At 46.5% G+C, this 12,381-nt stretch overlaps 2 protein-coding genes across 3 annotated transcripts in view; both read right to left on the reverse strand.

Annotated features, from left to right (window-relative positions):
* Positions 1-3,785, reverse strand: part of PAXBP1 (PAX3 and PAX7 binding protein 1) — a 29,286-nt gene extending 25,501 nt beyond the window's left edge. For both annotated transcript variants that reach the window (XM_056327531.1, XM_056327530.1), the window contains exons 1-2: positions 3,235-3,785; positions 1,455-1,583 (exon numbers count right to left, since the gene is read on the reverse strand). In XM_056327531.1, the coding sequence (XP_056183506.1) occupies positions 1,455-1,583; positions 3,235-3,685 (580 nt within the window). In that variant the 5' untranslated portion in view covers positions 3,686-3,785. The remainder of the gene's footprint in view (positions 1-1,454; positions 1,584-3,234) is intronic.
* Positions 3,786-4,081: 296 nt separating this feature from the next.
* Positions 4,082-10,094, reverse strand: C2H21orf62 (chromosome 2 C21orf62 homolog). The gene has a single exon (XM_056329403.1). It carries the CDS (start codon positions 9,153-9,155, stop codon positions 8,481-8,483), a length of 675 nt encoding a protein of 224 aa, XP_056185378.1. The 5' UTR covers positions 9,156-10,094; the 3' UTR covers positions 4,082-8,480.
* Positions 10,095-12,381: the final 2,287 nt, after the last annotated feature.

Genomic DNA, 12,381 nt, shown 5'->3' on the forward strand with positions numbered 1-12,381 from the left:
CCACTAAACATTCTAGATATTGCCAAGTATTAAAAAACAGTGTCAGAACTCAGTAATTAAAATCATACATCCAACCTTCATGGAGCCTTTACATATGTAATTAGAAAGCATTGCCTGTGTCACATCAAATCCTTCCACCAGAACACTCACTTCAAAAGAATTCTTCCATTTTCCTCTCAAACTGAGTGCAACCCACCTAATATAGGGCAACATACAGATACAGGCAGCAGGTACACATATTATGTAAAAAAAATGCATGTTAAATCCAGCTGTCCAATTCAAGCTGCACATATCTGAGTTTTTAGACTTTATCGTTTGTTTACAGAATCCAGAGTACTGACTCAGTAGCACCCACGAGGTCTTTGCACCACAACCAAACCAACTACAGAGACTGCAAAACAGACAAATAGAAAATAAGCACACACTAGCCATGTGCAAAATGCTATTTCTTAAGGATCTTTGTGACAGAAGCAAGAATTAAGATTCAGGATTGCACAGATCACCTGAATGTTAACCAAAAAAAAATGATCATTTCTGGTTTTGCTCATGCCCCACACCACTGCACAGGTGACAAAGATTCTAATAAGAAAGAACTTGTGCATTTTTAAGATACAGACACAAAGCCTTTTAAAAATCTGTAAGATGTTTAAAAGACTAATTTAATTAACTTAAAAAAGGGCAATTTTCTGCATGGGACCATGTTCAACTCTCATATGTTTCAGCTACACCATTGCAATCTTTAGATCATAAGCCTCTCAGGTTGTGCTCACAGCACTGTAGGTTACTACTCTACCAAAAAAAAATTAACTGGAAAAAGAATCATTATGCTTTACCAATGAGCTTCCAAAAAATGCAACAGCAGAAGTACAATGAAACTGAAATCACAGGCTCTATTCCAAGCTCTAGAGGACTGTACATTGTTGAAATATCCTTCTGCTCCAACTTTCATCCTGTCATCTTAATCACCATGTCTACTGTAAAGTCCAAGTCTTGAAACAGGCAGCTGTTGCATAATTTACTTAATAACAAAGAACATCACCCTGCTCACCCCAAAATCTTCCTTTGAGAGAAAATGTGTTACAAGGAGACATCCTGTCAGATAAGCACCAGAGTCCTAAACTTACTTTATTCCTTCCTAATTCAATAGGAAGGAACTTGTCTGACAAACGGAATCGAAATACAGAAACTACTGAGGTCTACTGACAACTACATAAACAGCTGAGAATTTTTATGCTTCTACATTCATTTCCATATGTGGGAGAATCAAAGAACTCTCTACTAGCTTCAGAACAGCACTTATAAGGTTCAAATGAAAACATTTAACGCATGCTTTACTTCAGTTCTAAATGCTAAATCCTCCAGAAGACTAATAACTCATCCTGAAAAAAAAGTAATTTGTATTTACAATACTTAATCTTTCCCATTACAAAAGTTACTGTTAGTTTTGCAGTTACCATCTGTTGGAGAATTGACCTCTGTTCTAACTTTTGATTTTTCAAGATCTTCTTTGTATTCTTTCTTCAATTGTTTTACAATCTTTTTGCTGTAACTTGATTTCTTCACTTTAAAAACTTCTTCAGTTTCTTTAAAAGAGAAGTTGGAAAACATTACATTAGACCTGCCAAGAAGTACATTTACCTATTACATTTCTTAATACTGTACACAGAACTTAGTAAATGCCACTACCAACATAATTTACTGTGACTTCACATTTACACTGTTGCAACAAAACCAGTCCCATATCCTTTCATGTGGACTCATGTCTACCTTGTCCTTCTGTGGTCATTTTGAAGTGTATTCATCCCACCCACAGCACTGTCACAGAAAAGCAAGGCAGAAGTTACACAAAAGCGTACACACATAGCCAGCTTTTATCTGACTGCAGTATTTTTTTTTTATGAACACTCACACAAGCTGATCCTTCACTATGACCATGAATTTGGAAGAAAACAAAGCCCCAACATTTTGGGTCAACAGTCTTTTCATAGCCACACATATACACAATTAATGAGTAAGGGAATGGCTGGGTTTGGTCATACTACCAGTTCAAATGCCTGCAGCACTACAACCTACCACAAAGTATGCAGTAAGTTACAGACTTAAATAGGACAGACAAAATCAGTTTCATGCAGGAAATCTGTGTTTGCGTTTTAAGTCTATAGTGTAATCCCATGTTTCCAGTATCTTTGTCAAAGATTTCAAATCACTAGTCTCAGAATCCAAGTTCTAGTGATTACAAGAGAATTCTTTCCAAGGAAATTCAAAATGCATACTAACTCCCCTACTGACAAAAAGTATCAGAAAAGTGAGCTTCTCATTTTATTCGCCCTGAACTTTTCAGACACAACTACCTCTGGAGTATGAGGAGTGTTTTTGATCAATTTTAATACATAGTAGCTATTAGCCATAACCAGATTGTCTGAGTGAGAATGAACCAACGAGTGCAGTACCTGCTGGAATCCAGTAGAATTACTAGCTGAAGCACTGCACAAACACAACTACTCTGTTTTTCCAAAAAGTTGAGGTCCAGAAACTCCTCAACCACTTTTTCCATTATTTGTGAAGGTTAATGTAATAAACCTTGCAGACGGCTAGACAAATCAACTCTGGAACAAAACACCAGTGGCTTCACGTGGACAACAGGCAGTCAGACGTGACCTGTGAACACCAGCCACACCAGACGAGCACAATCTGGACACAAAGCCGCCCCTCGGCCCGCAGCGCTGGTCCTGGGGGGCGGCAGGGGCTGCACAGGCGCTGGGCCCAGCGCCCGCTGCCGCACGAAGCCAGGCCAGGCTGCACCCCGCGCCCGGAGCAGCACGGCACCCAGCTGCGAGGCGCGCAAGTCAGGCACCAAGCCATAGAGAAGCACAGGCAATCCACCCCGCTAAACCGGAATGAAACCCGCGGGACATCCCCCCGGTGCTGGGAGCCCACCGGCCCCGCAGGAGCCCAGACAGGGAGCGGGGCCCAAGGCGGCTGCCGGCCGGGCACTCCCTGGCCCCCCCGCGCCGCGCCCCCAGGGCTCTCCCCCTCCTCTACGACCCCTCGTCACCCCTGTGTCACAACGGGGCCAGCCGGCTGCCCAGCGAAATAAATACAGGTGCCGGCTCCCCCGGGGGACGCGCAGACGACGGGCGGAGGCCCGGTGCAGGCGGCCCGGCCCACCCCTGCAGGCAGCGAGCCGAAGGCGGCGCGGCCCGGTGCCCGCGGGCGGGCAGCCCCCCGCCTCACCCTCTTCCTCGTCCTGGAAGCTGAGCAGGCTGGCCCGCGGCACCTCTTTGTTCTCCCGCGGCCGCTTCTTCTCCTTGGCGCGCCCGGCGCCCGGCAGCCCGTTGCCCTGCTGCGGCGGCGGCGGCGGCGGCAGGAGAGCGGGCGCCGGCAGAGCCCCCAGGCCTGCCCTGTCACCCCCCACCAAGCCCAGCCCCAAGCCGAGGGCCGCGCCGTAGCTCGCGGCGCAGGCGAAGGCCGCGGGGCTGCCGGGCAGGGCGAGGGGCACGCAGCCGGCGGGCAGCGGCAGGAGCCCGGGGCCCGCCGCCAGCGCCATGGCGGCCTCGCCGGGCCCTTCCCCCGCCGCCCCGGCCGCCGGCGCCGGCTCCTGAGGCGGCTCCTCGTCGCGCTCCTCGTCCTCCTCCTCCGAGTCGTTCCGCTTCCGCACGTTCACCCTCCGCGCCTTGCGGAACATCCCGCCGGACACCGACCCCCCGCGCCGCGCCGCTCCGGGACCGCCCGCTCCCGCCACCCCGCGCCGCGGCCCAGGCCCGGCTCCCCGAGCATGATAACCGCCGCGCCGGCGGCCACAGCGCCCCCTACCGCCCGCCGCCCGCCGCCGCGCGCCCGCCAACGGCGAGCGGCCGCCCGACCATAGAGAGGTGGCGGGGACGGAGGATAGCGCGTGCGCGGCGGGGAGCGTAGAGAGGCCGGGCTAGAGCGGCCCGCCTCGCCTCCCGCCACTCCCCCTCTTCCTTTCCCGGCTGCCGCCATCTTGTGTCGAGCGAGCAGCGCGAGCCAGTGCCGCGCGTCACGTGGCCGCGCAGCGCGCGAGCGGAGAGCTGGGCCGGGGGAAGAGCCGCGCGCCACCCGGCGGCAGTGCACCGGGGCGCGAGTGGGGTGTGGGGTGCGTGTGTGTCTGTGTGTGTGTCTGTGTGTGTGTCTGTGTGTGTGTCTGTGTGTGTGTGTGTCTGTGTGCGAGGGGAGAGCCGTCGGGGCGGCCGGGGGCGGCTGTGTGCGAGGGAGGGGAGAGCCGCCGCCGCTCCACAAACATCGCGGGGCCGCTGGCAGCGGGCCTGCGGGGAGAGGGGGAGCGCCCACGCCGCGCCCAGCCCCCTCATCTCCTCGGCGACCGGGGTCCGCCCCTCAGCCGGGGCTGGCACCTCTGCGCTGCGCAGCCAGGCCCGGACAGCCGCTCCCGTCCCTGCAGCAATCTTGGCTTCTGGCGTGGAGCGGGGAAATCATGTGTGGTGGTCTTCGCGGTATGTTTCATGTGGAGGGCTTTCTGGGATTCGGTTTCATCTAGGCTGGGGGCGTCCTCAGAAGTCAGTCGAGCTTCTAGCCGCTATGTTGACTAAAGGAAAAACTGCGAGTTTGCTGGGAGATATCAAAAGATTGCTGACTTTTTATAAGACGGTGTCCCATACAAGTGTGTTAAGGACTAAGACCTCTTTTCAGCCTTCCTGCTGTATCAGAAGGGCCAGGCGACTTTGGGAGTCTGCCCCAGAGGGTATGAAAGGCCTGACTGGACTCTGCAGCATCCTGCTGCTGCACAGCAAGATCTCCCATAGAAAGCATCCCATTACTTTTGTGTTGTTGCACTGGAATTACTAGTAGGAAGGAAAACTGCAAATTTATAGCTCCTGTCTCAGTTTTTTTCTGATACAAAAAAATCCTGTCAGTTTGTTGATTGGCATATTCAATAATCACGCATCAAGGTTAGACTGGTGAACGCATACAGGTTGAACCTGATACATGGAGAATTAAACTACCATATATATTAACTGCTGTAAATACATAATCAAACAGCATAGGGTGTTGAGTGTGGTCAAGTGTGAGTATCTTGTGCTGGGATTTAAAGGAGATTCACAAAACCACATACTTATTTCTGCAGTGATGCTTGATGTACCACTGTGTGTAGTTTACATGCAGACAAAAAAAAAACCAAACCAGCACCAACAGAACTAAAGACTCACAACATACGTGATTTGTGTTTTGTATACATTGCTCTGAAGAAACTCTGCAAGCTCCTAATGCGGTACTTTCATATGGCAAAGCAATATAACACTGAAATTGGGAGAATCTATGGTTCTCTGTGTCAGCTGCAGGGGAGTTGAATAGATCACTGCAGTGTTGGTGCCGTGGATTTCTGCTGCACATGTACTTGAGAGGAAGACTTTTTCCTGATTCAGGTAACACCTCTGCATGAGTTATTTGGGCACAGGGATAAAAAGTCTCTTATGTCAACCTTATACAGTGGCAAAAGTAACTGAAAGTGTAATTTGCAGTGTTAGAAAGCCCATGGAGTTATTAATGTCATGGTTTCTTCCGAACAGGCCAGAATACGTACATTCTCAGTTCCTGCTGCATGTGTGGCTTTTGAACAGTAACAGCAGCCAACCACTGCTGTCACGGCGATGTGGAAGTACTGTGTTATTCAGCACGTATTTTACTAGAGGGCAGCAGAAGCTCGGTTAGTGATTTCACCGAGTATAATTTAGGTTTCATTTTCCCAGTTTAAAGAGAGAGTTGGTAACATTTAGAAATCAACATATTTGTGTGTGCCAGCTCTATTTTACTAATCTTTTTAACAACACTATCCTGTGCAGGATTAGTGACTAGCCAGTGTGTGAAGGCAAGGTTAGTGCTCCTGCACAGACAGTTGGAGCATGGGATTCCTGGGCAGACAATATGAATTATTTGCCTGTCTGTAATACATACCAGACATGTAATGTGCTCAGAACACCACCCTGCACCCCCAACCTCTGCCAACCCAGCTCCAGCGCCTAAGTGTTTTGTAACCTGTGATACAACCATGAGAGGTATCAGTAGATGTAGAAGAATGGCTGCAGAAGCATGGCCTTAGAATCTCTGAAGATCTGCGCAATCCAGGCCTGGTATTAGAATAGGTCTGTAATCAGAATTGTACTGAAGTTGCTGTGATGGAGTTAACAAGAAAGGTAGCCTTGAGCTATTCTTGCATCCTGAGACCAAGTAATTATGTTGTGCCAACAGGCCGTGGCTGTAACAAGATACAGCTGCTGGGAAAGCTGTTGCAGGGCCAAGAAAGATAGGGACCGGTATGGGAAAATAGGGAGTAACAAACTACAAGGCTGAAGCACAGCAACACAATTAGCTACATGGATAGAATGCTTATTTTAGTCATGATAATTAGGGGTGTGAGAACCGCATGTGTTTAGAGACTACTAACCAGTTATATTTCTGCTTTACGAATATGCATGTGTATCGGTTCTATATAAGTAGTGTTAGAAACTAATAAAGTAGAGCAAGATGCATAACTTATATTGAGCATCTTCTTGACTCCGGCGAACCCTTCTTCCAACAACTAGAAGTATTTGTGATTTGGGGAGAAGGCTCATGGTTTGTTGCCAAGGTGCTGACAAAGGTGTTGTCTTCACAACATTTTTAATGTTTTATAGTAATGATTTAATAGTTCTCCGGTTGAGCCTTCAAACACCTGTGTGCTTAAATCTGTTAATTTGCAATTGCAAATAGACCCCATTAATTCAGTAGTTACCGCGTTGTTCATGTCATTGGGAAAGCTCACAGTAATGGAAGGTGTGCATGTATGTAAGTATTCGGAAGAATCAAGTTTTGCTTCCTAGGAAAATGGCTCCATCATTGATTACAGTTATAGAAAAAGTCTTTATTTGAAGTTATTGAAGCAAATTCATTGGTTCCACAGAATCTTGACAGCCATTCCCCTCAGCACACATATTTTATCCCGGTTTCATGCAATCCTTTGCTGTCAATGCAAGACTGTTAGGACTTGCTATTCCAAAGCCTTTATTGTACTATATGGATGGATCCTGGCCTTAATCATAACTCATAGAATGCAAATCCTACAGACATGGGCAAGGAGCTGACTTCAGGCTATATAAATAGTCTTGATGTATGTTTTTCAAGGGATGGCAATCTTCCTCCTGCAATACATCTGAAAATTATTTGCTACGTGTCTGCCAGAAGTCTCACCTCCCTTATCACATGACAGTCGTTGGATGGGACCTTTCTCCTTTCTTATAGAGGAGAACATGAGCAGAGCTTGCCGTTATCAAAAAAGTTGAAGTCAAGTTCCCTGCATTTGGGGAAACTGCAGGAATTGGCACACCTGATATGCAAGAGACAGACCTTTCCCTGGGAAAAACACCCTTGTGAGCATGCTGTCTCACTTGTTAGGTGGCCTCTTGCCCAATGCTTTCCCATGGTGTGTGCCATGGCTTGTCAGAGCACAGCTTCCTGGTCATCCCTCAAACACACCTTTGGTTGTGCGCTGAGGTCGGAGGCTGCTTGTGTAGCCCATCCCTGCTTTTGTAAGAGCCTGTGTCACCCAGCCCGGGCAGGGGGGTCCCAGCTCTGACGGAGTACCAGAGGGCAAGGACAACTCGGCACTCCCAGTCTGAGTGACTGCAATCACCTTGCAGCCCTTGAACCTGACAGCAGTGGGCTGTATCTACTGGGCACAGCCAGTAGATAGAGGGAAGGGATTATTCCCCCTGTCCGGCACTTACTAAGTGACTGCATACGGAATACTGCATGCAGGTTTGGGCCCCCAGTGCAAGAAGGATATGGATCAACTGAAGTAGTCCAGTGGAGAGCCACCAAGATGGTCAGGGTCTGTCTGGCGCATGTGTCTGAGAAAAGTGTGAGGGAACTGGGCTTGCTTAGCCTGGAGAAGGGAAAGCTGGGGTTAATGGTTGGAAAAAAGTTTTCCCCCTGAGGACGGGCAGGCAGTGGCACAGGTTGTCCAGTGAGATTGTGCACGCTCTGTCCTTGAGGGGTTTGGGGACCAACTGTAGAAAACCCTGAGCTGCCTGGTCTGATCCCAGAGGTGGCCCTGCTTGGGGCAGGGGGTTGGACTGGAGACCTCCTGAGCTGCCGTCTAACCCGACTGATTCTCCAGGAGGCTCAGGTTCTTCTACAACTGGAGGTAGATGATTATGTCTTTTTCTGTCTGAGGCACAGCCTTAAAACACAATTTGTCTGCAGATTTATATTCTTAGCTTACAATATAGAATTTGTACTGAGGCTTTCAAAAACAGTTGTTTCGCATTTTCTTTGTTTTTTTAAGAAAGCATTTACTGAAGTAGTCTGATGAGCCTGTCTTTAAACACCTCCCTGTAGAGTGCTATCACAGTCAGAACTGCCCATACTGTAACAGCTCCTCCTGGCCAAACCAGACAGACTTAAAGAAGTCCCATCTCTCTCTTAGCAGTTTGCCATGCCTCTGACTACTGAATGTGTTAAGTAACTCAGTAAATAAATGTTACAACATAGCTGTTGTTATCTGAGGTTGAGAAAACATCAGAATACAGCAGGCTGGGAAAGTGCTCTGTGATACTAGAGATATTTTCCACGCTGTATGACTTCAGCAAAGAATATCCATTGAACAGTGAGGTATCCAGAAAAGAAACATATACAAGCATTTGCCTGTCTTTGCTGTGCACCACAAGTGAGTTTTCTTTTTCGTTATTGCTGCTGCTGTAGATGGTTACACTCTGCTCTGGAAATCGCCCCTTGATTTTGTTTACCCGGAGCTTTCGAAGTCCCCAGATGGCCAAGTATTCTGCTGGGAGAGGAGTGGTGCCACAGAAGGACAGCTTCAAATCCCGCACCCTTGTGAAGTTGAGGAGCATCTCCAGCACAGAGGTGTCTGTGAACCAAATGGTCAGGTGGCTGTTGTAGGTCGTTTTTTCCATGGTAGAAAGCAGCACTGTTTTGCAATTGCACATCAAGTTTGCCAAGCAGTAATCACAATCACGGATATCTGCTGAGCAGCTGCAGTTGCGAATTGTGTTTTCCTTGGTGAAAATTAGCGTATGGTTCTTCTGACTTCTCACAAAACTGCCAGTGATGTGTATGCCGAGGAAGCCAGCCAAAATGAGAGCCAGCCAAAAGGAGAAAGCAGAGAAGGCTACTGGCTTCATTAGTACTGGTGCCAAGCTGCCAAGTGTCTCCTCCTTTTAGTCAGTGAATTATATCACTTGGCTTTACCTACTGAGGAAAAAAAATTTCTTTATTTTACTGAAGACCACTCAACAGTTAATATTACTTTGCTTTTCCCACTCATTATCTGTCTCATCTATTCAGAACCACACTGCAGTTTTGCTGGTTGCCCTACATTAGAGGGGAAGCACAGCTACACTGATTCAGAAAAATGAATTTTGACTCACGTTTAGGATTCTTCTTTCACCCCTCTTTTCCTCTAAATGATTTCATCTGCCTATGGGACAGCTTGGACACCCTCTTCCCTATCCAGGCAGCCTGCCCAGTGTGAAGGTAAGGGCAGGGCTCCTCCTGCTCATTTCTCCTTTCTGCTGTCTCTTTGTCCACTTCTCAAGAGACAGGGGTGACAAATGACCCTGTTCTCCACTTCACCAAGTGAGTCAGTCTGTTAGTAAGGATTGTGATAACCTTGCTTTTGAACCGTGTGAGAGATATACTGGACAAAGGGAAAGAAAGAAAGGGTGGTTACGGGCAGAAGCAGTGCTAGATGTAGCACGTATCCTTCTGAACTGTGTGATACGCCAATAAAACCTGCTTTTGATCCATATGAAGCTATGCCTGCTCCAGCCTTAGCTTATAGTTTTGGGGACCAAGGACCATCTCACTGTGTCTCTGCACAACAACTAGTATAGGATAGACCCTGGCTTTGTTGGTTGCTCTGCCCCCCTTCATTTACCCTGGTATCTCCATGCATGCTTATGACAATGGAGCAAATTTCCACCCCAGCCATGCTCCAGCTCAGGTGGTTTGGGAGCATATTTGGTGGGGACTCTTGGATTCTCAGCTATCAGCCTTTGGTTTTCAGAGCAGGATTGGATCTTACCAGGAGCATCAGGGTTCTCCTGGTGCATTATTAGATGGTGCTATAAGCAACAATGCAGAATGTAATTTCTCAACGCAGATTATAAGATGCTGGAAAGTCTGTCTGATTTGACTAATTGTTTTGAAGCACCAAGAGGCATTAGAGCCAAACTTTGACCAGAGGTGGCAGGTCCTAGTGAAGGCAGTAGTAGGGCATGCACTGGGCAGAGTTTGGTCCTTAGCGTGTGAAAAGATTGATCCATGTCCAGAATGCATGTCTCCAGCACCTCAGAAAACATGGCAATACACCTGCAGTTGTGGAGAAACATTCCAGGTAAACAGGAAAATAATATTTATAATAAAAACACAAATTGGTTTTGTCTGTTATTCAGTCTTCCATCAATAGACAGTGGAATCTTCTGGTTTAAGCTTCAAGGAATGAGATCTTTAGCTTTTGATAGACAGTTGCATGAAAACATCTGTCCGTTGCATAACAGCAGTCAAAAAGTAATTAAATTGTTAAGATGTAGTAGAAAAACGATGGGAGAAGAAGACGCAGTGCTGTTGAGCTACTGCATAAATCAGTTGCTTGCTGACACTTGCCTGTTGTGTGCAGTTCAGATCCCACCGTTTCAGAAAGGATACCACAGGACTAGAGTTCAGAGGAGAGCAACAAGAGTGATGAGATATGGAAGGGTTTCCCTTTAAGTAAGGTGGGACTGGGTAAGGTAGGACTGTAGGTGGGAAAAGAGGTTGTGGTTGAGACCTATAACAGCACAAGCAACATGGAGATGGTGGGTAAAGATCAGTTTTTCACTGCTTCTTCCAAGAACAAGATCAAGACATTTCAAATAAAACCAGTAGGGTCACAGCTGACTTGCTGATCCTTAGCAAAGCATGTTAGGGATGTGAAAAGTTTTCACAAAGTCAAGGCAGGACTGGGTAAGCTCCACAAAGAGAAGTCCATTGTGGTTATCATGCACACAGGCACTACACCTGGCTACAGAAGGCCCTGTGCTGAAAGTACTTGGAGACAAAGAAATCTGTAGCAGTAAGTGTCACCTGTTCTTGTCCTCTTGTCCACCTACTTGACATCTCCTCTATGCACCTTCTTACAGCTGCAGATGGAGATGGCTGCTTGACTAGATGGATCTTTGGTCTGACAGATTATGGCCATACCTATATAGTGTAAATGTATGCAAACTGACTCAAACGTGATTTAATTCTGTATGTACTCCCTGTATTTAGCATGTTGTTCTCTTAAATGAAGGATACAGTTATTTCAGTGCTTAAATAAAATCTTTAATCTGTGTTGTGGAACATACCAGAAATACCAGTCCAACTGTTAGCTAATGTTTAACCTCAAAGGTCAGACCCATCCAAGCTGTAGCTGTTATAATTACTGCTAGATTAATTTGATCTCCAGTATCTAAGCATCTAATCATGCATCACAGTGAAAAACTTATTACTAAATCTCCACACTACGCTTATTTTTTCAGCCCTTAACCATGACTAACTGTTGTGATAGAACAGAAATCTGTAATATTACCACTGTTTCACAGCTCAATGAAATTACTTGGATTTATCTGTTTTGGGGATAATATTTTCAAGAATAATTCCTAGACATAGATATGAGTTTGAACTAAGTAAAAAAGATTTTAATTGAAGTCTAAGCAGTGCTGCATTTCAAACTCCCACCTGCTTCAAAAGGGGTGATACTGCTTTTTCCACATAATGTGAGGACTTAATCATAAAACATTAGAATAAAATACTTTGATGCATCCTGATTAATTTTAACTTTTGATACATTTTCGTATTTTTTTCGGTACCTGAAGAGCAGAGAACCTTTAGTTCTCTACTTTCCTGCAGTCAACCAAAGAAAATTCTCTTTCAAGTTTAGCTTAGCTGATAGCATTTGGGCTCTGTTCGTCAAGATCCAAACAGGTTCTAAATCTTGACATTCCAGCAAGTGTTATCTCCAAAAATACTTGCTATCCTCTTCTGCTCCCTGCAATGAAGAAACATTCCCATCACTTCAGTTTTCATTATTTAGTTTCTGTGTGGCTCTGTTGAATAATATGCGAGCAGTGAAGTATATGTGGCAGATTGTGTAAAGTGTCAAAGTCGCCTGCAATGCACCTTTACTTAAGCTATCAATTATCTACAGAAGAATGTGCATTACGTAGCTCTTAATCAAACTACTTTGCTGGCTGCACTGGTTAAGGCTTGGAAAAAGGTTGGCTTTAATTTTTAGGGGTGGGGGGAGCTGCCTTGCAAGGAAGAGGCAAGTTAAAGTATACATAAAACTTAACTGTAGCTTGATGACTCTGAGTTGAATCTTTTTTG

This window comes from Falco biarmicus, chromosome 2, assembly GCF_023638135.1.
Source record: "Falco biarmicus isolate bFalBia1 chromosome 2, bFalBia1.pri, whole genome shotgun sequence".
Lineage (NCBI taxonomy): Eukaryota > Metazoa > Chordata > Aves > Falconiformes > Falconidae > Falco > Falco biarmicus.